Source organism: Megascapheus bottae, chromosome 6 (assembly GCF_031878675.1).
Source record: "Megascapheus bottae isolate mThoBot1 chromosome 6, mThoBot2.hap1, whole genome shotgun sequence".
Classification (NCBI taxonomy): Eukaryota; Metazoa; Chordata; class Mammalia; order Rodentia; family Geomyidae; genus Megascapheus; species Megascapheus bottae.
The window spans coordinates 5,153,302-5,180,323 of NC_143514.1; the positions used below are offsets into that span (position 1 = coordinate 5,153,302).

At 44.2% G+C, this 27,022-nt stretch overlaps 2 protein-coding genes across 4 annotated transcripts in view; one reads left to right on the forward strand and one right to left on the reverse strand.

The window, feature by feature from the left end:
* Positions 1–1,098: 1,098 nt before the first annotated feature.
* Polr3c (RNA polymerase III subunit C) lies at positions 1,099–17,795 on the reverse strand. Of its 3 annotated transcripts, none has more exons than XM_090334152.1 (16): positions 17,666–17,795; positions 17,183–17,392; positions 14,924–15,090; positions 13,582–13,837; positions 13,308–13,493; positions 12,782–12,867; positions 11,617–11,721; positions 11,385–11,477; positions 8,112–8,192; positions 7,818–7,869; positions 7,010–7,070; positions 6,458–6,608; positions 4,418–4,519; positions 4,232–4,281; positions 3,598–3,747; positions 1,099–1,371 (listed from the first exon to the last, which is right to left on the reverse strand). In XM_090334152.1, exons 3-16 carry the CDS (start codon positions 15,068–15,070, stop codon positions 1,290–1,292), a joined length of 1,602 nt encoding a protein of 533 aa, XP_090190278.1. In that variant the 5' UTR covers positions 15,071–15,090; positions 17,183–17,392; positions 17,666–17,795; the 3' UTR covers positions 1,099–1,289. The 3 variants fall into 3 exon arrangements, with proteins under 3 accessions (XP_090190278.1, XP_090190279.1, XP_090190280.1); XM_090334153.1 differs by having other exon boundaries at positions 17,183–17,395; positions 17,666–17,689; XM_090334154.1 differs by lacking the exons at positions 1,099–1,371; positions 3,598–3,747 and adding an exon at positions 3,762–3,869.
* A 214-nt stretch (positions 17,796–18,009) lies between these two features.
* Positions 18,010–27,022, forward strand: part of Rnf115 (ring finger protein 115) — a 35,375-nt gene continuing 26,362 nt past the window's right edge. Inside the window, exons 1-2 of the mRNA XM_090334155.1 lie at positions 18,010–18,254; positions 26,864–26,922. Of these exons, the coding sequence (XP_090190281.1) occupies positions 18,153–18,254; positions 26,864–26,922 (161 nt within the window). The 5' untranslated portion in view covers positions 18,010–18,152. The remainder of the gene's footprint in view (positions 18,255–26,863; positions 26,923–27,022) is intronic.

Below are 27,022 nucleotides of genomic sequence, written 5' to 3' on the forward strand. Positions count from 1 at the left end.
TTTTGACGATTCTCGGGTTTAATCTTAGGGCCTTGCTAGGCAGGCACTCTACCACTTGAGCCACACCTCCAGTCCTAGACTTTTTTCTGGCACAGGACTGGAACTCAGGGCCAGGGCACTGTCCCTGAAGTTTTTGCTCAAGGTTTGTACTCTACCACCTTCCATTTTTTAGCAGCTCATTGGAGATAAGAGCCTTTCAGACATTCCTACTTGAACTGGCTTTGATTTGTGATCCTCAGATCTCAGTCTCCTGAGTAGCTAGGATTATAGGCATGAGCCACCGGGCCCAGCTCCACGGTTTCTTGAAAGTAGCTTGTCTTGCTGGGCCCTGGTAGCTCACACCTATAATCCTAGCAACTCAAGAGGCTGAGATCTGAGGATCACAGTTCATAGCCAACCTGGGCACTAAAGAATGTGAGACTCTTATCTCCAATTAATCAGTAAAAAAATGGGAAGTGGGGCTGTGGCTCTGGGGTAGGGCAATAGCCTTGAGCTGAAGAGCTCAGGGACAGCGCCCAGGCCCTACACATATTCCCTACACAATGTGATGTGTACATTAAAATAAAATGAAATAAAGAATGAGAATAAAAACTGAAATCAGGGCTGGGAATGTGGCTTAGCAGTAGAGGGCTTGCCTAGCATGTATGAAGCCCTAGGTTCGATCGATTCCTCAGTACCACATAAACAAAAAAAGCTGGAAGTGGCACTGTGGCTCAAGTGGACTGGGGAAAAAAAAAGAAAATTGAATCAACTGCTTAGGGAGATGATTTTTAAGGGATATTTAAATATGGCCTTGGGCTTTAAATTTTTTTTTTTTTTTTGGCACCAGTCTAGGGGCTCAAACTCGGGGCCTGGGTGCTATCCCTTGGCTTTTTTACTTAAGGTTAGTGCTTGAACTAAAATTCCACTTCTGCTTGTTAACTGGTGATAAGAGTCTTAACACATTTTCTTGTCCAGGCTGGCTTTTGAGATCTGAAGTCTCCACAGCAACTAAAATCACAGATGTGAATTGCTGGCACCCAGAACTTTGGCTGACTTAAGAACAGATGCATCTAATACGTTAATCTCACTGATAAAAATGGTTCTTCCATTCCAGATATGATGAGGGGATAATATAGTGTGTATGTGGGGGGAGGTGTCTAAGCAAGCACTTAAAATATGCCAAACTTCTGAGCAGTAAGGGGTTTCAGTACAAGAGATGAAGAGTTTTTCCACTGCCAAGAAAGTATCCAAACACCTTTATTTTCTTTCCATCCTCCTAGATCCTGCTAGAAGATGCTTCTTCTGGGTCACTGTCTCTTCATGGTGCTCTCGATGTACGATTCCAGCAAGAAGATCGTTTCATCCACCTGGATCTCACTGGCATCCAACCTGAGGGGAAAGGTAAAAGCAGGTGCCCACACTGAATGTGCATTCAGGATCAGGGGATGGGATGGGTGTGGCTAAGGAACATGAATTCCTTACCCTTGGGAGGAATGGGTAGAAAACAGGAGACATGATTAGGCATCTTACATGCCAGGTAAAGTGGAACATGCTAAGGAGGCAAAAGGTACAGCCTCTGTCCTTGAAGGGAACAGGTAGAGTATAGTAGTGAAACCTGTAACCACTAGAGAAAATAGTATAAAGGTATAGGTAAAAGGGCTTAGTATGTTTACAACTTGTTTTCTTCTTCTTCTTTTTTTTTTTTTTTTGCCAGTCCTGGGCATGAGCTCAGGGCCGCTGTCCTTGGGTTTTCTCAAGGCTAGAGCTCTAACCACTTGAGCCACAGCGCCATTTCCGTCTTTTTTTCTTTGTATCTGGTACCGAGGAATTGAACCCAGGTCGGTTCTTGTGCTTGCTAGGCAGGTACTCTACCACTAGGCCAAACTCCCAGCCCTAATTTTTTTCTTTTTTGGGGGCTTGAACTCAGGGCCTCATATTCTCACTTGGTTTTGTCACTCAAGGCTGGCCCTCTACCACTTGAGACAGAACTCCATTTCAAGTGTTTGCTGGTTAATTGGAGATAAGAGTCTCATTAACTTTTCTGCATGGGACTGGCTTTGAACTGTGATCCTCAGATCTAGAACTCAGCTTCCCAAATAGCAGTCTTACTGTGCTTTTAGACTGTGAGAAGCTGACAGTGGCTGAACAGATTCTCCCAATATCAGCCTCCTCTGTAGCTAAGATGATGGATGCATACTATTGTGCTGAGTAGCTACCGATTGAGAAGAGGTCTCACTTGTATGCCTGATCTCCCCCTCAGATCATTTTTTTTTGGTGGCTGTGTGGAGCTTGAACACAGGGCCTAGCAGGTCTAGCCAGGGCAACTAGGCAAGGAAAAGAAAAGAAGCATCTAGATTGAAAAGAAAGAAGCAGATTTATCTGTATTCATAGATATCCTATATATAGAAACACACACACACACGCACGGACGCACGCACGCACACACAAATCCATTGGGGGAAAAAGTGACAGAACTAATAAATTTGGCAAAAATCAAAGGATATAAAGTTGAAACACACACACATCAGTCATTTTTCTACATAGTAGCAGTCAATGACCGAAAAATGAACTAAAAAGATTACTAAAAAGACTACTAAAAAAAGTACTTGGGGACCAGGAGCATAGCCTAATGGTAGAGTGCTTGCATATGCAGGAAGCCCTGGGTTCAGGTGCTTGACATCACACACTTGGAAAGAGCTGGAAGTGGTGCTGTGGCTCAAGGGTCAGAGCAATAGTTTTGAGCAAAAGTGTCTAAAGACGGTGCCCAGTCCCTGAGTTCAAGCCCCAGGACTGGAAAAAAAAAGTACTTGGATAAAACAACAAAAGAGATGCAATACTTATAAAGCAATAATGCACTGTTGAAAGAAATGAAACAAGACCTCAATAAGTGAAAAGACCTACTACGCTATCAGAATGAAAGATTTAGCATTGTAGACCTTACGAAGGTGGGTGGTGGAGGAAGAGAAATAAAGATGGAGATAGGAAATTAGGAAACTGTGGAAATCCTGTTATGTCAGATCTTGTCTTTACTACTGTAAATATGAGAATTCATTCAGCCATCTGCAGGAGAAGAGTGAATTATCAATAACTTTAACGATGCTAACTTTGGGATACTGGGGAGACAGATAGGAGGGGAAGTTACCATGAAGGTCTAGAGAAGAGACAATAAAGGCCTGTGTTCCCACCAAGACAAAAACCTTTGGTACTTAGCCAACAACAGCACAGAGGAGAAGCTGATGCTCATTTAGAGCTGGGCACCAGTGGTTGGTTCCTTTAATCCTAACTACTCAGGAGGCTGAGATCTGAGGATCATAGCTCTAAGCCAGCCGGATCCATGAGACTCTTACCTCTTCTTAATCACCAAAAAGCTGGAAGTGGAGATATGGCTCAAGTGGTAGAGCATCAGCCTTTAGTGAAAAAGCTAAGGATAAGCCTCAGTACAAACACAGGAAGAAAAAACTGGCTTCTTTAGGAAAATCGGTAGATTAGATTCCATTATATGAGCTGAAGAAGGCTATGAGTTTAGGTTCACTTCTGTTAAGCAGGAAGGGTCACAGGCTATCCAGAAGGAGTTGTTTGGAAGGCATGTTTAGTGCAGGTTTGAGCTGTGCTTACTTGTTGACATTGCGTTTCAGGGTCTCTAGTTGCTGCCGTTCAGGGGCGGTGATCATTTCCTCTATTTCCTGTAGCTGTACCTCCTCGGCCCCCGTGGCCTGCATCGATGCAATGATGGCTTCTACCCGCTGTGACTTCTCTAGAAGACGCCTGTCAGACAAGCATAGCTGAGGCACGTTCCCTGACATTCGTCTCATCTCTGTGGTATAACTTCCCCCTGAGCCACGTCCTCTGGCAAGGTAGGTGTCACCATGTAAGGACATCTCTGTAAACTCAATTACAAAAATAACTTCCTAAAATGCTGCTTTTCTGATGTACTTAAAAAGTTTAGGGTGTTTGTGTATTTCTCATCAATTTAACCTGGAAAATTATTTTATCGGATATTATAAACATGGTGGAAATTCAATAATGAAACCCCCACTCCCCTAAATAACTAAAGTAAGATTAAATAACAATAACAGTAATAAAGACAGACTTCTGTGGGAATATATTCAAAAGGTATATATTTAAAACCCAATGATGCAATACAACTATTGCATTATTGTCTCTATTTCCACAAGAAATTCCTCCCCTGGCTTCTGAGCTTGAAAAGTGGAAAAAAGTAAAAAAGGACTCAATTGAAAATGCTACTCACTTGTTTTCTTTGGTTTCAAACTGCCTTCTTTCTATCAAATTGGCAATGCTCTGAGAAAAGAGAAGACCAGAAATGCAGGTGACTCTATTTAAGTGGCTCAGATAAAATGAGCAATGGTGGTGTGAGGCGGACACTGGCCTGTGTAAGGGGTGTAAGGGGAGAGGAGGGAAATTCACACGGGGTTACCTTGTAGCACCTGTGCAACAACATCCGGGCGGCTGACAGGACATTCACAGTGTATAAATAGAAGGTTCTAGATGGGGCGTGGTCTGGCGTTTTGGGAATTTCCTATTTGTTTTCAAAAAGGAAAAGAAGAGAACTTGTATTGTTTTTCAAGTCCACAAGCTGCCATCCTGCGCTGCTTGTCCTCTCTTACTAATGCTCCTTCCTTAGGTATCAGGATTATCCATCTACCCTGTTTGACTGCCAGCACTGTGGGGGAAAAGGGAAGGCAATTCATGCGTAATGAACAAGATAGAAGCTAGGTGAATTATATGTGACCTTTACCATTATTGTATATTTGGGGTGGTTACTAGGATCTTAACGCAGGGCCTCTAGTTTGTTAGACAGGCACTCCTCCCTGAACCATACCTCTGTATCTTATGATTATTATCTGAGGCAAAGTCTCCCTATGTAGACGAAGCTGGCCTGAACTTTCTCTTTCTTTTCTGGTGACACTGAGGATTGAACTCAGGGACTTAAGCTTACTAGGCAAGTGTTCTACCACTTGGGCCACCCTCTCCAGTCCCTTTGTTTTTTTTTTTTTTTTTGCCAGTCCTGGGCTTGAGCTCAGGGCCTGAGCACTGTCCTTGGACTTTCTCAAGGCTAGAGCTCTACCGCTTGAGCCTCAGCACCACTTCCGGCTTTTTTCTATATATGTGGTACCAAGGAATCGAACCCGGGTCTTCGTGCATGCTAGGCAAGCACTTTAACCACTAGGCCAAATTCCCAGCCCCTCTCTAGTCCCTTTGTATCACAAACTTTAGCCCTTATGGTCATGATCAAGGTGGGGGTCTTGCTTTATGCCCAGAATGGTCAGGGCTCCAGCTTCCTACTCACCCATGGGGTGACAGGTGCCTGCCACCAGGCCCAACCACGGTTGGAGATGGAGCTTTTTCCATGGGCTGGCCTCTAAGCTCTAACCCTGATCCCCTAATATCTGACCCCAAATAGGATAGTAGCTTGAGCTACTGTACTCCATGCTGGCCTGAACTCTTGATCCTCCAGCTTCAATCTCTCCAGTTTTGGGATTACTAGTAGCATTCACCACTACTCTCAGCCCAAACTATATTATTACTATTATTTATTTGTTTAACTTTTTTTTTTTTTTGCCAGTCCTGGGGCTTAAACTCAGGACCTAGGCACTGTCCTTGAGCTTTCTCAAGGCTAGTACTGTACCACTTGAGTCACAGCATCACTTCTGGCTTTTTCTGTATATGTAATACTGAGGAATTGAACCCAGGGCTTTGTGTATGCTAGGCAAGCACTCTACCACTAGGCCACATTCCTGGCCCTACTTTATTCTTAGTATCATTATCTATCAACATTTTACAGATGAGAAAAATGACAGTAGTAAAATGCTCAGTGTAACAGGGTAAGAGGCGGAGCTGTGGACTGACTTCACAATCCATCTAACCTATTTCCTCACAAGGCCTTTGATATGGCTCCTTGAGGCCTCAGAACATGCTGCTGATAATTTAATTTAATTGAAGACTTGTGGAGAGAACAGCAATGAAGGGGAAAATAAAAGAGGCACTGTAAGGTAGTTTCATGGCTCTTTTGCTTTCTAGGCACTAGTGCTGGCACTATCTGTGAAAAATTATTTTTCTGGAGAGTTGCCTTGAGCAAAAGGGGCTTAGGGACATTGCCCAGGTTCTAAGTTCGAGCCCCAGGATTGACCCCCCCAAAAAATAATAATAATAATTATCTTCTGTCCTAATTGGGAGGAGTGGGGGTGGAAGGAGGGAAACAAGGACAAAAACATGAGAAAGGTATTCATGTGTGAGAAGTAGTGCACCATTACCTGACCAATGAAACTGTAACTGCTCTATACATTATCCTGACCAAAAAAAATTGATGAATAAAACAAAACAAAACAACAAAAAAATATCTTCTGTCCTGGAGCTAGATGTGGTGTTTATTGGGGGTGGGGGCACAGTGTCAGCTTGGAGATTCTGTCACTCTAGGCCAGCTTTGCTGGCTGGCCATCATTACAGCTTGCATTACCTGGAGAGAGATGACATTTTCTGAAAGCATCTTATACAGCATGTCCTTGGCTTCCTTTGCGGGAATCATTGCAAAGTCCTCCACCTGCTTCTGTTCCAGATGCTTCTTTTGCAAAACTAGACGGAATATTCTGGCACAACGAGACCCAAATCTGGAAAGAAATGAAGCCAGAAAATGCTGGGCTAACCCAGCAGTGGGTGGGCTAGCTTCAGCTGGTAGGTCCAGTGGGTGGATGCCTATGGCTCAGAGGGCAACAGCAATCAGAGCATTGTGTCCTAGCCCCACGAGTTGGTGATGCCATTGTTAATCACGTAAGTCACCGATGGGCTCGTGCCATAGTTCTTACAAAGCTTTAGAGGATCAGTACTGTGAATCATTTGGAATTAAGCAATAGGCTTTTTTAGGGTGAAGATTAGCTGAAAATGGCTTCAGAGAAATATCAAAGTGTATCAAGGCATGCCTACCTTGGTTGCTTCCATAGTAACAAAATTACTTGTTACCTGGGCGTGGGTAGAGGACATGAGCCCTGGCCCAGTGAGGACGACTCCTTACCTTTCCTGTACCACGGACTCCAGCGTAGCGGTGGCCAAGGATGCTAATGCTTTATGCAGGTCTTTACGTGGACCATTAAGGTGCTTCAGTCATGTTTTGGTCTGGTCATTCTGACCTTGGATTTATTCCTAAATTCCTAATTTATAACTTAAGTCTAAATGCCATTTTGTTTTCTGTATTCATCCCATTATGGTACAGAAGTTTGTTAAAGTTTTTAATTGATGAGCATATATTTTTATTTTTTGCCAGTCCTGGCCTTGAGCTCAGGGCCTGAGCACTGACCTAGGGCTTTCCTCAAGGCTAGAGGTCTACCTTGAGCCACAGCACCACTTCCAGCTTTTTTTCTATGTATGTGGTACCGAGGAATCGAACCTGGGTCTTCGTGCATGCTAGGCAAGCACTCTACCACTAGGCCAAACTCCCAGCCCTGATGAGCATATTTTAAGGAAGGGTTTCATTTGCTTGACGCCAACCTACTTTCCTTTCTTCCCTCTACCCTCCTACCTTTCTTCCTCCCCTCCATCCTCTTTTCTCTACTTCCCCTTTCCCCTTTTCTGCTGCTGGTACCTAGGGCCTTGTTCTTGCTATACATGTGCTCCACTGTCTGAGTTACATCCTAGGATTTAAAATAGTTTTACTTTTATCGTGCAAGTAGCCTATTCAAAATTCATAGGAAAATGGAATAGGAAGTACTTCAATTTCCTAATCTACTTTAGCATATTAAATATTACCAAAATCTCTCTTCATGAGTCACCATTCTGCTTCAAAGCTCAGGCTGCCTGGCTGTAAAGATAACTGGTAAGGATACTGATGACATACATTCCTCCACCACTGTCGCCAGACTTTCCAACGAATTCTAGCTATTAAGAGAAAGAGAGTATGCATGTTAAAATTGAATGGAAAGCTCCGCGATTCTGCTGGCAACGGAGCAAATATGAAGCAAGGGTCCGAACCAGGTAGAACTTTTGTGAGATGATGTTAGGGTAACCTTCTGAGTTGGTTAGGTAGAGAATGAAGCTACAGGATAATGATACTAGATTGTCTGGGGCAGAAATAAATTATGAACAGAAGTACAAGGGAAGGAAGGTAAAAACAGACTTACCGGATCATCTGCCAGTAGAGTGAGATACTGATCGAGAACTTGCTTTGAGATGTTATAGCCAACAGGTAGGGATCTGAAGATCTATGGAGCAAAAAGACACATGGCTTGAGAACTTAGAAGTTTGGCCTAGTGGTAGAGTGCTTGCCTAGCATGCAGGAAGGCTTGGGTGCCATTCCTCCATATCACATATGTAGAAAAAAGCCCAGAGTTCATGCCCCAGGACTGGGGGAAAAAAAAAAGCTGAGTAATTTAGCTTAGTGGTATACCACTTGCCTAGCATGTGGGAGATATGGATTTGATTTCTGGAACCACAAAAAGCAAACAAAAAAGCTCCAAGTTGGGCTGGGAGTGTGGCATACTGGTAGAGTGCTTTGCCTAGCATGTTCAATTCCTTGGTACCATATACCCAGAAAAAAATGAATGTGGTGCTGTGGCTCAAGTGGTAGAGTGCTAGCCTTGAGAAAGCTCAAGGACAGTGCCCAAGCCCTGAGTTCAAGCCCCAGGACTGGCAAAGAAACAAAAAACATGGAAGTGGCACTGTGGCTTAAAGTGCTAGCCTTGAGCTGAAGAATGCAGGAACTGTACCCAGGCCCAGAGTTCAAGCCCCATGACAAAATAAAAAACAAAACAAAACCATAAAACCAAGTTAAGCAGGGCACTGTGGCTCACGCCTGTAATCCTAGCTACTCAAGAGGCTGAGATTTGAGGACTGCATTTCACAAAAATCCAGGAACTCCTATCTCAAATTAACCACCAGAAAACTAGAAGTGGTACTGTGGCTGAAGGGGTAGGGTGGTAGCCTTGAGCTGAAGAGCTCAGGGACAGCACCAAGCCCAGAGTTCATACCCCATGACCAAAACAAAACAAAACAAACAAAAACAACAAGAATACTAAGTAGATGGGCCAGAAGTTTGGCCTAGTGGTAGAGTGCTTGTCTAGCATGCCTGGAGCCCTCCGTTCTACTCCTCAGTACCATATAGGCAGAATAAGCCAGAAGTGTTACTGTGGCTCAAGTGGTAGAGTGTTAGCCTTGAGGCAGCTCAAAGACAATGCCCAGGCCCTTAATGAAGGCACCAGGACTGGCAAAAAAAATATAAATAAATAAATTTAAAAATGCTAGATAGAGTATGATCTCATTTTTTGTTATAAAATATATGTACTAGGCTGGGGTATGGCTCAAGTAGCAAGTGTGAAATTCTGAGTTGAAACCACAATATCATAAAAGACAAAAAGGAAGCCATATGTCCACATATATATTAGGCTATGTACGATAAAAAGATCTGGCCAGGGGGCTGGGAGTTTGGCCTAGTGGTTAAAGTGCTTGCCTAGTATGCATGAAGACCCAGGTTCGATTCCTTGGTACCACATATATAGAAAAAGCCTGAAGTGGTGCTGAGGCTCAAGTGGTAGAGCTCTAGCCTTGAGAAAGTCCAAGGACAGTGCTCAGGCCCTGAGCTCAAGCCCAGGGTTCAAGCCCAATGACTAATAAAAAATAAATAGATAAAAAGGGTTGGCCATACACCTATAATCCTAGTACTTTGCAAGGCTAAAGTAGGAGGATCTTGAGTTCTAGTCCAGCCTATGTATAAAAAGACCCAGTCTTTAGGGGCCGGGAGTTTGGCCTAGTGGTTAAAGTGCTTGCCTAGCATCCACGAAGACCCGGGTTCGATTCCTTGGTACCACATATATAGAAAAAAAAGCCAGAAGTGGTGCTGAGGCTCAAGTGGTAGAGCTCTAGCCTTGAGAAAGTCCAAGGACAGTGCTCAGGCCCTGAGCTCAAGCCCAGGACTGGCAAAAAAAAAGACCCAGTCTTTAAAAAAAAAAAAAAAAAGTCTGTACAAAGGTACATACCAAACTACTAAAAGGAATCTTTAGGGGCTGGTATCAAACAAAACTATATATGGATTTAAAAATTCTGATACAAGCTGGGTGTGGTGGCTCATGCCTGTAATCCTAGCTACTCAGGAGGCTGAGATCTGAGGATCAAAGTTCAAAGCTAGCCCAGGCACAGAAGGACCTGAGATTCTTGATTCTTATCTCCAATTAATCTCTAGAAAACAAGAAGTGGGGCTTGGCTCAAAGGCAGAGCCTTGAGCTGAAGAGCCCCAGGGACTGGGCTCAGGCTGAGTTCAAGCCCTATGACAAAAAACAATAATAACAATAATAATCCTGGTATATTAAAACAATAAAAAGTACAGATCTTAAATGTCCAGTTTGGCAAGGATTGGCAATTATACATAACCATATAACTACCAGCCATAAGATTTAGAACAATTCCACCACTCCTAAAAGCTTGGGGAACTAATAGTACAGAATTACCTATTCCTATATTATTTGAAAATAGGTTATATGGCTACTTCTGTCATGAGAAAAAAACATATTTAGGCCTAGAGTGTGGCATAATGGTAGTTTACTTGCCTAGCATGCATGAAGCCCTGGGTTTGATTCCCTGGAACCACATACACAGAAAAAGCTGGAAGTGGCTCTGTAGCTCCAGTGGTGAAAAGTAACCAAGGACAGTGCTAAGGCCCTGAGTTCAAGCCACAGGACTGGTGAAAAAACAAAACAAAACAAAAACCATATTTAATTTGTTCTGTAACAAGTTAAAAACATAAAAAAATACTAATATCATTTAATTATAGTTATGAAGGCAACAGAAACATCACTTGAGCAATTCCACTTGGAGCTTTTGTGTGTGTGTGTGTGTGTGTGTGTGTGTGTGTGTGTGTGTGATGGGGCTTGAACTCCACCTGGGCACTAGTCCCTAAGTTCTTCAGCTCAAGGCTACCAACTTACCCCTGGGCCTGGGCCTTGTCCCTGAGCTCTTCAGCTCAAGGCTACCTCCCTACCTTTTGAGCCTCAGCACCACTTCCCATTTTCTAGAGGTTAATTGGAGATAAGAGTCTCAGGTCCTTTTGTGCCCAGGCTAGCTTTGAACTTTGATCCACAGATTTCAGCCTCTTGAGTAGCTAGGATTACAGGCGTGAACCACAGTGCCTGGCTTCCACTTGGAACTTTGAGCTTGTTAGTTGGATAAGTGTCCCATAGATTTTCTTGCCTCGGCTGACTTTGAACTAAAGTCCTTGGATTTCAACCTCTTGAGCAGTTAGGATGGGCAGCCAGCCCCTAAATTCTTAAAGTAATTAGGGAATAGGTGTGGCTATGTGAAATCTGGATCCTAAGGGACCAACTATTTCCTTGTCCCATCACAAACCACAGAGCCTTTTCCAGGCCTCAGGGCCGTGAAAAACCAGCACAGATCATGGTGCTTACTTCGTTGGAGGACAGCGGCTGGGTGAAGGGGGCGCAAGAAGGAGTGGTGATCTCACTCATCCGGAGCATGGTTCGCACAATCTCGCTGCTCGTCTGTGTTTGAAAAAAAACTGGAATTGAGAATTTCTAGGTGTTGTCCCTGGGCACGTGGCAGTGGTAAGGTTACCTCTGGCTGCCAAGTGAAGGATTTTGCTCCCTGCTGACCCTTGGTGACAACCTGCTTCGATTTTACCTGGTCCATCCTGTTGGCCACTGCACTCACGATAGCTTGGTCCCGGAAGTGTTGGTGGAATCTGTCAAGGTTGATCTGCCAATAAATCCCATCGTCTGGAATGGGCTGAGGAGGAGAGGAGAAGAAACATGGAAGATAATGAGGAACTCAGAATCACTGTCCATTTCTAACCAAATCCCTCCCTTCCCTTCCCATGCTGGAGTTTGAATTTAGGCCTTATGCATGCTACTCAAAGGCTCTACCACTTAAGTTATTCTATCAGTCCCCAATCTAGTTTCTTAAGCTAGAAACTTAGGTAATCATCTCCTTTTTTTTTTTTTTTTTTGCAGGGGGGTGGGGGTGGGGGTGTTATAGGGTCATGGGACTTGAACTGTGGGCCTGGGCACAGTCCCTGAGCATTTCAGCTCAAGGCTACCACCCTACCCCTTGAACCACAGCCCCTCTTCAGTTTTCTGATGGTTAACTGGAGATAAGAGTCTCAAGTTCTCAGGTTCTTTAGTGCCCGGGCTAGCTTTGAATGGCGATCCTTTGATCTCAGCCTTCTGGGTAGCTGGAGTAGCTGAGGTGACAGGTGTGTGTCACCTCACCCGGCTTCCTTTCCAAGTTTTTGCTCTCCATTTTCTACCATTCCACTACTAACTCTGATCTATTCTCTACATTGATCAGATGTCTACTTTTTTGGGTTGGAAGGGGAGCTCAGGGAGCGACTTGAATTCAGGGCCTCATGCCTTTTCATGCCCTTGAGTCACAACTCCACTTCTGGCTTTTTGGTGGTTAATTGGAGATGAGTCCCACCAACTATCTGCAGGAGCCAGCTTTGAACCTTAGTCCTCAGATCTCAGCCTCCTGAGTAGCTGGGATTACTGGCACCTGGCTGCTCACTGATACTGAGCAGGATGTAAATTTAAGGGTTCAAGCCTATGTATAACTTCCTATACTCACTTCTCACTACTGACTTCTCCAGGTCTCTACGTTCCAAACATAATGAACACCTTAAAAAGTTTCTAGTACGTTTTTTTGTAAGCTATAACCTCTGTCCAGTGGTTGAGCCTGAGAGAGGAGACTGCAATGAAGTTTACTCATTAGCTAAGGAACCTTTAAGTTCTCTGAAAGGCTGTTTCTGGCCTGCCTCAGGTTAGGATGCCACACCAGGAAGCCCTATCACCTGTTTGTCATCTGTGTGTTTCCGCCTCTTGGCCTTGGGCTCCCCAGCAACATTCTCATCAGATGATCTCCTCCTTTTGCCTTTCCCTGCCAAGAAACCAATCAACAGTCAGGCTGAGTCAGGACAGAGAGCAAGTTCTCTCTCTCTGTTCCCCCCGCCCTGGCAGTCTCGGGCTTGAACTCAGAGCCTGAGTGCTGTCTTTGGTGCTCAAGGCTAGTGTTCTACCATTTGAGCCACAGCTCTGCTTCCGGCTTTTTTGGGTGCTTACTTGGATATAGGAGTCTCAAGCAGTTTACTGCTGCAGGCTAACTTCCAGCTTTTTTAATGGTTAAGTAGAGATAAGTCTCTTAGATTTATGACCCAGGCTAACTTCAAACTGTGATCTTCAGTTCTCAGCCTCCTGCATAGCTAGGATTACAGGCAACAGCTATGAGGACATGGCTTATTTTATTCATTTAACAATTAAAAAAAAAAAAAAGAATCCACAGTTAGTGCAAGTCCCAATTCCGTTGTTAACATGCCTTACCTATTAGATTCAGTTTAGGAATCAGGTACATGTCCTTTTCATGAATGACAAGGGTAGGGGCAGGTGGTGGAGGCCCAGGGTCTGAGTTCTCGGTGTCAGGCACTAAGGGGCAGCGCTGTACAAAGTGTGTGTCTGCCAGTCTTACAAATGTATTTGATACTTCAGCATAGTCCATGGTCTTGCCATCTGTGCAATAGCAAGAAAGAGGCGAGTGAGGTGGTGTACACTAGCAGGGTTACAATCTATGGCTCACAGCAGTCAGTGCAGCACTGACCCTCCATGGTCTCCGTGAGGCGGTCTGCCACTCTCTTCACAACAGCGGACATTGTCATTTTGCCATTCAGCAAGAGCTCCTCAACAATCAGCTCTCCAGTATCACTGTACAGCGTTTTGGTGGTGTAGATATACCGGGGGTACCTAAGCATTCGCAACACCCGGCTGCACTGGGCTTCATACTCCACCACGCCACGTTTGTGCACTTGATATGTCACCAGGTTATGTTGGATGAGGACACACAGGGCTTTTTTCACCTAGGAGGGACCCAAAAGCAAGAATGGAAAGACCTGAAGACATAGCTCATTATTGCTGGAAATATTTTGCCCAATACTTTCCCTCCCTCCCTCTTTCCTTCTTTGCCTGTTTTGGACTTGAACTCAGGGCCTGGGTACTGTCCCTGAGCTTTTTCACTCATGGCTGGCACTCTACCACTTTGTACCACTTCCTAGCTTTTTTATCAACAGCTGGCATCCTGGTATTTGAGTCATTTCTTCCAGTCCAATGTTTTGCTGGTTAATTGGAATTAGTCTCATAGACTTTACTGCTTGGGTTGGCTGTAAATTGAGATCCTAAGATCTCAGCCTCTGGAGTAGCTAGGATTGCAGGCGTGAGACACCTGTGCCCAGCCAGCTCTACAGCATTGGGATGGTCAGAAAAGAATCTTCTGGCTGAGAGCTTGGCCTAGTGGTAGAGTGCTAGCCTAACATGCACGAAGTGCTGGGTTCAATTCCTTAGTACCACATACATGGAAAAAGCCAGAAGTGGTGCTGTGGCTCGAGTAGTAGAGCGCTTGAGAAAGCCCAAGGACAGTGCCTAGACCCTGAGTTCAACCCCAGGACTAGCCAAAAAAGAAAAAGAAAAAAAAAATCTGCATTATGGGGTGAGGAATGTGCTTTAGTGGTAGAATGCTTGCCTAGCATGGATGAAGCCATGGGTTTGATTCATCAGTACCAAAACAAACAAACGTCGATTTCTCTCTGTTGGTATAAGCTAATAAAAACCAAATATCAATGAAAGTATGTTGTTTATATTTTCTGTTGCCTTTATCTTTCACACTACAACTTATTTTCCTTCTACTGTTCTCATAATTTAAAGGCAGTACTGATTAGTAGGCTCCAGGTTGAGAGACAAGGGAAAAGCAGAGATTTACATAAGAACTAGCAACACTTGAAGAAGAAAAACCTGAAGGTCTAAGTACTATTGTCTTTTCCCCTAGATAACAGTAGGGCTGATCTTAGGGCTGGCTTTCTCCACTCTACTTTCAAGGAAGAGAAGTAACAATGTTCAAACACAGTTGAAGGAAACTGATAAGAGGACAAGTTGATGTTATCCAAACATACCTGATCCACTGATGTTCCTGTGTCATGGGCAATTACTCTAAGTGGCTGACTGCCGGTTCTGATTAGGTGGGCTCCAATTTTTTCTACAATCTCTCCAAAATGCTCTTGCAGCAACAAAGAACACAATTTAATTTCTGCCTGAGTCATTTTAAAAGGAAGTCTCAGAACTAGGAGAAAAAAAAAGTATAAATTCACATATTCTTTGTGGAGTAAAATTTTGTGTGTGTGTGTGTGTGTGTGTGTGTGTGTGTGTGTGTGCCCACGCTTGCTAGTTTTGGGGCTTGAACTCAGGGCCTGGGCACTGTCCTTAGGCTTTCCCAAGGCTAGAGTTCTACCCCTTGAGCCACAGTTCCACTTCCAGCTTTTTCTACATATATATATATGGTACCAAAGAACTGAACCCAACTCTTTGTGCATGCTAGGTAAGCACTCTACCACTAAGCCAAACTCCTGGTTCAATTTTATTTTAGATACTCTCTTACAAGGAAATAATGTCACTGATTCTCTTTACAAAACTGACAAACTGAAATGATACGTTTTATTATCCTTAAGTGATCGTACAAAGGGGTTTCAATATACCAATTCGTAATTACAGCGTATGTTAATCAGTGTCTGAAACAATTAAATGAGTAACTAAGAAAGTTACAGTAAGTACTCCTCATTCATGTATGTATTATATGCAGTTTTCCCCAAGTATTGTCAAAATAAACAAATGAAATTTCAAATCTGCATTATCAGGCTGGGAGTGTGGCCTAGTGGTAGAGTGCTTGTCTAGCATGCACAAAGCCCAGGGTTCTATTCCTCAGTACCACATACACATGGAAAAAAAGCCAGAAGTGGTGCTGTGACTCAAGTGGTAGAGTGCCAGCCTTGAGAAAGCCCAAGAGCAGTGCCCAGGCTCTGAGTTCAACCCCAGGATGGGCAAAAAACAAAAAAAAAGAAAAAGAAAAAGAAAAAAAATCTGCATTATGGAGTGAGGAATGTACTTTAGTGATAAGAATGCTTGCCTGGCATGGATGAAGCCATGGGTTTGATTCCTCAGTACCATATAAACAGAAAATGCCAGAAATGTCACTGTGGCTCAAGTGATAGAGTGCTGACCTTGAGCAAAAGAAGTTCAGAGACAGTATCCTGGCCATGAGTTCAAGACCCAGGACTGTCCAAAAAACAAATTGGGGGCCAGGAGTTTGGCCTAGTGACTGTCTGCCTAGTATGCATAAAGACCTAGCTTGATTCCTCAGTACCACATACATAGAAAACCCTAGAAATGGTGCTGTGGCTCAAGTGGTAAAACTCTAGCCCTGAGAAAGCCCAAGGACAGTGCTCAGGCCCTGAGTACAAGCTCCAGTACTGGCAAAAAGAAAAAAGAAAAAAAATTGCATTATGTAGCTCAGTTGATGTGAAGAAACTCTCAAGTATGCCTTACATTATCATCAGTTGAATAAACCATTGTGATTAATCTGCTTAGTGTTTCCTTGCTCTTAATTTTGTGTGTAAATCTGCCTTCCCTAAAAAAATGGTAAAAAAAAATTAATGTGTTGACTGAAGTAACAAAGTGAAAATTTTAGATGTGCTGAAAGGTGGCATATCTTTTGTGGAATTTGGACATCAGTTTGGGAAAAGTTAATCACACATCTCAAGTGTAGTACTACTGTACTGTTAGTCTATGTATGTGTACTTTCCTCACAAAGGCAGTCTCCTTGGAACCAAAACCCAGTAGATTACAAAGATCTACTGTATATCCATAAAATGAGATGCAGTATGCCATCATTTAAGATGATTTAGGATATGAATTAGCACATAATAGCATGAAATTATTTGTATTGCAGTGTAGTGGAAGTGACAAAGAAAATGGACATTAAAATTCATTCTTAGAAAAATAGGGGGCTGGGAGTGTAGCCTACTGGTAGTGCTTGCCTAGTATACACAAAGCCCTGGGTCCGATTCCTTGGTACCACATACACAGAAGAAAAAAAAAAAACAAAACCAAGCTAGAAGTGATGCTGTGGCTCAAATGGTAGAGCTCTAGCCTTGAGAAAGCTGAAGGACAGTGCCCAGGCCCTGAGTTCAAGATCCAGGACTGGCAAAAAAAATAAATAAATAAAACTAACAAAAGAAAGAAAAAAAATAGGTATAAAATGAGGGGAAAAAAGGACTGGAAGGCTATTCATCAAAACTATTTTTTATGGAATTATGTGTCACTCTAATTTTCTTTCATGATTGAACACGGGTGGTTCAGCAATCTGTCATAGACCTTACCTTTCACAAAGAAGTAAGGTCACTGTCAACTGATGTCACAGCTCAGGCAGTGTCCTACCGAGTCCGCAGAGACAAGGCAATGCAGTGCACACAGTGAGGAGGGGAGGGGAGGGGAGACGAGGCTACGTTCTGCAGAACAGCACCAGACTATGAAGAGCCCACCAGGTGACAAATCAGACACGCGCAGAGACGGTACCGTGGATGCTGCGCCTGCTGGCAAACCACGGCGGCTGCGAGCTCTGCCCTTTCTCCCCCGCCGGTCCGCCCCCCCCTCCGTCAACCCCCCCCCACGCCGCCGCATCTCTCCAGATCATCTCCGCGACCCATCACGCACCCACCCACCCACCGCTCCACGGAGAAGCATCTCTAAACACCCTGCCATCCTGGCCAAACAAGGCCTCCTGGGCTCTTCCCTCCCTCACAGGTGCCTTGGTTTTCTCGGGCTCCGGGCCGCCCCGTCCACGCAGCGTCCCCCGCACTCACCTCCGGGCGGCCCAGCGAGGTCCCGATCCGCCCGCCGGCTTCCGGAAGCTCTGGTCTGGCGACCCGCCCCCCCGGAAGATCCCCCGGAAGTACTCGGCCGCGGTCCCGGAGGACGCGGAAGTGGGCCGCTCTATCCCGGAGCCTCGGTGGTTTCCGGAGACGCTCTTTCCTTTCTGTCGCTGGCGGGCTGGAGGACCGGCGCCGGGGCTGTTCGAGTTGCCGGCGGGCGGGCGGGTTCTCCTCCGCCCCTTCGGAGCCGGAGGCGGGCCGCGGGTCGCGGGACCCGGTGGGCGGGCGGCCGGACCTCCCTGGGCCCTGAGAGCACACGTGACCGGCCGGCGCGGGCTCCGGAGCGGCCGGCCGGGCGCGCTGAGGCGGCGGCGGCGGCGGCGGCGACGGCGGCGGCCGGCGCAGCCCCGAGTAGCGGCCTGGCGAGGGACGGGCCCGCTGCCCTCTCGGACCTCCACGGCGGCGGCGGCGGCGGAAAATGGCGGAGGCTTCGGCGGCCGGGGCCGACGCGGGCGCCGCTGTGGCCACGCACCGCTTTTTCTGCCACTTTTGCAAGGGCGAGGTCAGCCCCAAACTACCGGTAAGAGCCCCCCCCAGCCTCCGGTGGGCGGCGGGCGGGGGCCCAGGCTGCGCCCCGACGCGCGGCCCTGCTGCCCGCCCCCGGGGTCCCCGGCCGAGGACCGGGCGCCGGCGCGGCTGCTCCTCCCACCTCCTTTCCCCGGCGTTTTTCCTCCCACACCTCATCTTTTTGTCTCCCCTGGCGGTTTGTCGGACAAGCGTCCCCGGTTTTCCAGCACCCTTGTTCACCTTCCACAGTGACCTTTCTCCCTGCCCCCCGGCATTTCCGTCATCGCTTCTCCCCTTCCTCGCCTTCCTTTCTCACTGTCCCCCGGGCCGCCCCCCCACCCCGCCTCCTCCAGAGGCTGGGCGTAACGGACTGGGGTCCCTGTGCCCGATCTCTACTGAAGGACACCCCCAGAGGTAGTTGGGGGGAGTGCGGAGGTTTCCGGGGTTCGTGTGAAAGTGAAACAGCCGCGTTTTCATGACTTGCAGACTAGCTGCGCTTCCTTCCCTATGGAGGAAATGGCTTTAGACAGAAGACCGGCAGCAGCCCTGGGCCAACTTAGTTTCTTTGGGCCGCTGCTCCTGCTGTGTCTGTCTTTAATACCGTCTTCCTAACCCACTCTTTCCTTGTTCTCTCTGTTCACTCAGGGGAAAAAAAAAATCCAGGACAAAACGATGGGGACTGTTTGCTCTGACGAGATTGGTTTTCACTAGTGTCTGCCAAACTGCCAGCCGATAGAGGGGGGCGGTGGTGCAATGATTGGGAAGAACAACGCGTCTGCGGCTTGCTAGACAGTGTCTGCACCCTAAACTCGGAAGCCAACTGTAGGAAGACCTACCGGTTGTGAATGTTGCTCTTGCCGGCAATCAGCTGTCTTTAAGGAACTAATTAGACTTGTTCTAAGATTTCCTTGGAAGTGTTCAGGTTTCATCTTAAGATAGGTGGCTACATAATGTGTGTGTGTGTGTGTGTGTGTGTGTGTGTGTGTGAGAGAGAGAGAGAGAGAGAGAGGGGGGGGGAGAGAGAACGAACTGAACTGGGGCTTGAACTCAGGGCCACAATTCCAGTTTAGTCTTTTTGTTGGTTAATTGGAGATAAGAGTCTTACAGGCTTTCCTGCCCATGTCTGCTTAGAACTGGTATCTTTAGATCTCAGCCCCTGAATCGATAGGATTGCTGGTGTAAACCACCTGTGTCCTGCCCTAGGAATAACTTGAAAGGCTTTTGAGTGTTTTTCTCAGCCTTTGATGCCTTGAGAGGTTCATGACCTTTGGGTTATTATCTGTCATTCCAGTCTTATAAATTGAGGCTCATGGCAATTGGATGTTACCTTTATGTACAAGGTCTGCTGGATGTTCTGATGATAACTTGGAGAAATATGTGGTTCTTGCTTGTAAGAACCCTATAGTTCTTTTGTAAAGACAACACGAAACATGGAAAAAGTAACATGAAGTCAGCATTGCTTTAGGATAGGGAGAAATTTTGAGAAAGGCATCCTTAGGTGATTTCAGACCTCACTGTGCTTCCCTGAATGGCTGGCATGACAAATGGGTACCCTGAGCTCGGCTATTGCTCAAAGTGGGATCTGGAGAACTTTTTTAGGTTTGAACTCAGGGCCTCATGCTAACTAACGTAGCTGGTACTTTACCACTTAAGCTATGCCTGCAGCCCAGCTTTGCTTTTATAGGGGACATTAGGGCTTGAATTCAGAGCCTCTCATTCATTCAACTTTTCACTCACTCTTGGCTAGTGCTCTACCTTATGAGCTACACCCACTCCAGCATTTTGCTGGTTAACTGGAGATAGATTCTCTGAGACTTTGGACCACAATCCTTAGATCTCGGCCTCGTGAATTTTGGGTATGTCCATCTAGTGGTCTGGGCTCAATTTGAACTGTGTCTCCCCATGTTTGCCTGTCAGATAGTAACAGGCTTGAGTTACTGTGACCTACTTTTTGGGGGGGCAGTACTGGGTGTCAAACTCAGGGCCTTACAGATGTAAGCATAGTATCTACTTTGCTACATCCCTAACACTTGATTTTTTTTTTTTTTTTGAACTCATGATTCTCTTACCTCTTCCTCCCCCCCCCTCGGTCGTGGGACTTTTGAAGTGGCATGAATCAGATTGAAAGTATCAAAGAGCATGGTGTAATCACTAGAAAGTCATTGTAGTTTTGCCTTCTTTTATAAATGACATGTAAATTATATATATTTGATGTATGATGGATATATGTTGTGGGATGGCTCAAATTTATTTAACATTTACATTACCTCATATCTTTGAAGTGCTTTCAGCACTTAAGCTATTCTTTCATTCCTTTTTGCTTTGATTATTTTTGAGCTAGGGCTTCTCTTCCTGTTTTCCACTGAAAGGACAGATGTGCATCACTGTGCCTGTGTTTTTGTTTGTTTTTCTTTTGAGATGAAGGTCTCTCAAACTTGGCTAGCTGGCTTTGAACTGTGGTCCTCCTGTTCTTTACCTGTTGTGTAGCTCTTATAAATGGGCTTGAACCACAGGCATCCAGTGGAAAGGTTTTTTTTCCTTTGGTGGGTCATGGGACTAGAACTCAGCCTGGGCGCTGCCTCTCAGCTCTTCAGCTCAAGGCTACCCTTGAGCCACATCACTATCCTGTTTACTAGAGGTTAATTGGAGATAAGAGTCTCAGGTCCTTTTGTGCCTGGGCTGGCTTTGCCCTTGATCCTCAGATCTCAGCCTCCTGAGTAGCTAGGATTACAGGCGTGACCCACCTCACCCAGCTTTTCTTATAGATAATGTTTTATGTAAATGTAAGATTCCTTCACTCTCAAATACCCTAATGTGGTAGATTTGTGTAGTTCCTTGAACTGAATAACTCATATAGACCTGGCTGCCTTTCTGAGAAGAGCCAGACAGTTTATCAGGGTTAAAGTTTATTATCATAACTGAATTTGTTACTCTAGAGGTTATTGACTCTGTAATTAGGTGTCAGAATCCATCACCCATGAGTGCTGTCCACATTGAACTGCAGAGACTGGGTATTGAGTTTATATCAGGATTGTGTCCCTCTCTTATTCAGGGAACAGAATGCAGGGCCTTCCACATGTGAGGCAAGTGCTCTACCATTGAGCCATAGCCAAAGCCCTGGACCAGCTTTTACTGAGCTATTTAGAGATTGCCCCCTCAGTGGGAAAGATTGCTTTCAGAGCTATTTCATGTATTATCAATTTATTTACCATGTGATCAAGCCTTCTATGTTTCAGCTGGACTAGACTCATGGTTATACAATTTATTTCTTCTGTTTCTTAAATTAGGAAATAGCACTTTCTGATACATTTGCAGGCAGCAGCAATAGCCTACCCTGAGATTACTCTTAGGTTTTTATTTTTCTTTTCTTTTGTCAGGGGCTAGAACTCTTCTGCTCTATTACTTTGAGCCATGGCTCCACTTCTGGTTTTCAGATTGTTGATTGGAGATAAGAGTCTGCCTTAGACTTTCCTGCCCCTACTGGCTTTAAATTGCATTCTTCAGATCTCAGCCTCTTGAGTAGATAGGATTATAGATGTGAGCTACCAGCGCTGGCAAAGTTTGGATTTTAAATTGAAAGATTAAAAAAAATTTTTTTTGTTTGTTCATGGGACTTGGGCACTGTCCCTGAGCTCTTCAGCTCAAGCTTACTGCCCTACCCCATGAGCCACAGCGCCACTTCTGGTTTTCTGGTGGTTAAGTCTGTGAGATAATAATCTCACAGACTTTAGTGCCCAGTCCAACTTTGAACCTCCATCCTAAGATCAGTCTCCTGAGTAGCTAGGATTACAGGCGTGAGCCACTGCGCCCGGCTAATAGGTGTATTTTGAAAGTAGTAGCTTTGGTATTTTGAAATTATTAAGGCTATGCTGATATAACATGCAGGTATTATATTTGAACCTATACTTTCATTAAATGTGTGTTATTCTAATGGGCACACTTATTCTAGTCTTGGAATTCTACTGACAGTAAACACACACACACACACACACATTGAAATTCATTGGGACTTTCTCAATGTATGAGGAAGAAAAATTCTTAAACTTACTGTACATAAAATTCCTTTTCTTTTGGGGAAATGTCAGCTGGGTACTGACACTTTGAGTTTCTTTATGTTTAGGTGGGTTTGACCTTTTCTTTTTGAACAGGAGAGGTTACTGAGGTCTTTCAAGCAATCAACTTAGAAGAATTAGAAGATTAGAATTAGAAGATTGGGCTGCTTTTTCTCTATAGTTAAGGGTTTAAAAATAAGTATGGGGGCTGGGAGCATAGCCTAGTGGTAGAGTGCTTGCCTAGCATGCATGAAGCCCTGGGTTTGACTCCTTAGTACTACATACATAAAAAAACAGAAGTAGTGCTGTGGCTCAAGTGTTAAAGAGTGCTAACTTTGAGAAAGCCCAAGGATGGTGCCCAGGCCCCTAGTTCAAGGCCCCAGACTGGTATGGGAAGCTGGGCACTGGTGGCTCACTCTTGTAATCTTAGCTACTTAAGAGACTGAGATCCTAGGATTGCAATGTCAGAGCCAGCCCAGGCACGAAACTTGGTGAGACTATCTACAGTTAATCACCAAAAAGCTAGAAGTTGAGCTGTGGCTCAAGTGGTAGAGGTCTAGCCTTGAGCTGAAAAATCTCAGAGACAATGGTCCAGGCTCTGAGTTCAAGCATAGGAAAAAAGAATGAGGGTGGGAGAGGAAGAGGAAGGAGGAATATAGATAGTAGCTTTTGTTTCCTCTCTGTACAGCTTAATAGTGAGCAATAAAGGAGATAGTGTAGGGGAGTGGGTTCTACTAGTGGCAGTTTTCACCCTAGGAAGACATTTGGCAGTATCTATAGATGTTTGAGCCCAGGCTGCCTTGGGTCTTTGGCTCTGTAGCTCAGTGTGATCCTGATCTTGAGAACCTCCTGCCTCAGCTTCCTGAGTACTGGGATTCCAGACATGAACCGTTACATCTGGCTCTAGACACTTCTGTTTTCACAACCAGGGGGTTGTTTGGAGGATTGCAACTACCATCTGGTATGTAGAAGCCGGCTGCTTCTGGATGCATGCTGACAGCATGCATAAGACCACACATCACAGCAAATGATTCTTGGGTCCAAAATGTCAAGAATGCTGAGGTTGAGAAGCTGATTGTGAGCAAGAGGATAGCCATAGTCATTGTCTTCATGTGCTAGTGGTGCTTAAGTGTGCCCTGTCCCCAGGGTCAATTTGGCTTTCTAATTTTGGGGTTCTAATGAGAATTTTCAGTAAGATAATTTTAGCCAAAGGGGTTTCCCCTCCCCAAAAGTTTATTGAGAACAGAACCTAGTGTTCAGTAGTTGGTGGCTGCTAGTATACTGGGGCAGTGTATGTTGGGCTCACTTTCTTTCCTTGTGCTAGTGAGACCAGAGAAATTGGATCACTCATCTCAAGTTACACACTGTGTGGCAACTTTTACAGGTATCCTCTTTTTTTTTTTTAAACTGTTTGGTGGGAGTGAATTAGTAACACCACCGTGCCACTTAGTAAAAACAGCTAGAATTCCAATTTGAAAATAAAACAGAAAAACAGATGATCATCTCCACTTTTTTGCATTTTCTATAACTGACTTTAGTATCAATCATGTTTTACTTTGAGGAAGGGTCAGTTGTGGGGCTGGCTTGAATTCTGGGCCTACGCGCTATCCCTGAGCTCTTCAGCTCAAGGCTGCCACCCTACCCCTTGAGCCACAGCACCACTCCCGGTTTTCTGGTGGTTAATTGGATATGAGTCTCGCAAACTTTAGTGCCTGGGCTGATTTTGAACTGTGATCCTCAGATCTCAGCCTCCTGAGTAGCTAGGATCACAGGCCTGAGCCACTGTACCTGTCTCATATTTTACTTTTGTTTCTCATAACTGTTTAGAAGTTTCATGAGCTTGGGAGATTTGTGCTTAAATTTGTAACTTTTTCAGACTCTTGGATCAGAGAGTAGTCTGAAGATACCAATCCTTGTACCAGCACAAATTCCTTGTCTGACTGGAGCAGACTCATCTAACCTCTCAGTTTACCTTTGTATATCCTGCTGTAAAATGATACTCACGAATACCTGTTAGAAGCTTGAATGAGGGCATTCTTAGGAATGGAGCTATGTAATCCTGATTGAAAGGCTGTGTAAGGATGAGCAGCCCTTATCTATAGAGAAATAGGGCCTTTCCCAAAGTAGAAACAGTTATCATTAGTTTCAATATAATTTAGGTTAAGTGCTGAAAGATTGTTCTAAGATTTGTCTACTTGTTTGATTTTGTTTTGGCAAGGGATATGTGTATATTTAAGGTAGATTATATATTTACACACACACACACACACACACACACACACTACACACACAGAGTGAAATGATTACCAGGACAACTTTGGTGTTATTACTCTTAAGCGTTCACATTTTAAAGCTAAATACCTAAAATTAGGATATTCAAAGAAGTTTATTTTATATGTTTTATAAAAAGGTTTTTTTGATCAGTCCTGAGGCTTGAGCTCTGTCCCGAGTGCTTTTGCCCAAGGCTAGTGTTCTACCACTTTGAGCCACAACATGACTTCCCATTTTCTGGTGGTTAATTGGAGATAAAAAGTCTCACAGACTTTTCTGCCTGGGCTGGCTTTGCACTGCAATCCTCAGATCTCAAGCTCCTAAGTAGTGAAGATTTCAGGTGTGAGCCTCTAACACCAGCATATTTTATATGCTTTTACTTTTGCAATTATTGGAATAGAGTTAGTGGAATGTTATTTTTTTTCCTTTTGTTATGCCATAGGTGATTGTAGGTGATTTCCATTACCTCCCATATTACTTTCATTTTTTGTTTTTGTCCCTGTCATGGGGCTTGAACTTTGTCTGGGCTTGGACACTGCCCCTGAGCATTTTTACTAAAGGCTAGCACTCTATCACTTGAGCTACAGCAAAAACTTCTGGCTTTTTTAGTGCTTAATTAGAGATAAAAGTCTCAGACATTCCTGCCTCCTGGGTAGTTAGGATTACAGGCATGAGCCACTGGTGCCCAGCCTATATTACTTTTCATTTTTCTCAGTGCTTAGGATGAATGAGTTTGGATATATTTGCTGCATGAATGAATATTAGTTTATGAAAGAAGATTCTTTGCCTAAACTGAAAGAGGATAAGTTTTGCCTCTTAACTGCTGTGGTACACATCAGGGCTAAAGATTTGTTATGGATCATTTGTCATTTTCCACCCATGTGATGTACGTCAAGCATTTCATGATCCTAGTTATTCCACGCTTTACTGCCTTTAGTATGAGTAAACAAAAGCAATGTAACAAAATCTATTCTGGCTATATTGTGTTGTATGAAGTTAACATTTTCTGATTAAATTTTATGGTTTAGCTTGTTTCCTTAAAATATTTGGCTTATTGTGCTTCTGGTCATGCTTTCATCAAGTAACGCTTTGTCCTGTGACCTGATTTTCTGCCTGGTTCACAGTGAGCTAAAGAAGGTTGGCTGATAATTTGGAGTTCCCAGTGATGTCAGTGTTTAGATATGGCTTGCAATGAATAAAATGATGAAGGTAGTGAGTGTTAATATTCTTAAGAGGTTGAGACCAGAAATTAAGTCAATTCTATTGGTCTGAAATTGAATCACCGCTTTCCTAAGTATTTAAATTATATAGTTACCCATGAAGAACTTCCTACATGTTTGACAAGTGCTCTATAACTTATAACCCTTAGGTTGTCTGTTCTTAAAAACTGGTTCTTTCATTTTTAATTTGTATGTATGTATGTATGTGTATATTTGTCAGTCATGGAACTTGAACTCTGGGCCTGGGCACTGTCCCTGAGCTCTTCAGCTCAAGGCTACTGCCCTACCCCTTGAGCCACAGCGCTACTTCTGAATCTCACGGACTTTAGTGTCTGAGCTGGCTTTGAACCTTGATCCTCAGAACTCAGCTTCCTGAATAGCTAGGCTTACAGGTGTGAGCCACTGCTCCTGGCTCTGGTTCTTTTATTTTTTGTGTGTGCCAGTACTGGGGCTTGAACTCCTGTCCTAGGCCCCATCCCTTTTTCATTCAAAACTGATACTCTTGTACTTGAGCCATAGCTCCACTTCCCTTTTTGGGGAGTTGTTTTTGTTTTTGTTTTACTGCTCATATATATATATGAGCTTTTTCATTAAATTTAAAGAGAAAGTTAGATGATGAATTCATTCTAGTTTAAAAAATAAATCAGACATGAGAAAGGGTATTAATGTTTGTGAAGTAATGCACCTTCTGTCTGGTGACTATAATGTAACTTTTCTATTAATTACAATAAAAAAATATAAATTAGCCTTCCCACTTCTGTCACCCACTCTACAATAAAATCAAAATACAAACAAAACAAAAATAATCCAACCAATGCAAATTATAAAGCAAACATATAAACATAGAGAAACAAATACTTTTCACTTGCCCTTTTGTCTGTCAGTGAGGACCACTTAGCTACAAGACCATTCTGCAGATAACTTATTGAATTCTTTATGTGGCAATGTGTAACACAGAAACAGACATACCTTGGTAATCATCAAGTATGTGAAAAGGTCCAAAGTATCATCTTGTGTACTGTGTTATTACATCCTTCTCTTTCTAATGTGAAACACTTGTTCCTTTTTTTCTTTTGTAGGAATATATATGTCCCAGATGTGAATCAGGCTTTATTGAAGAAGTGACAGATGATTCCAGGTATTGTATAAGTTTGTGAATAAAAATCAAGCATCCTGTTACCAAAACTATTTTCTCTGAGCATTGACTAAATGGATTGGAAGAATTTATTTTATAGCTT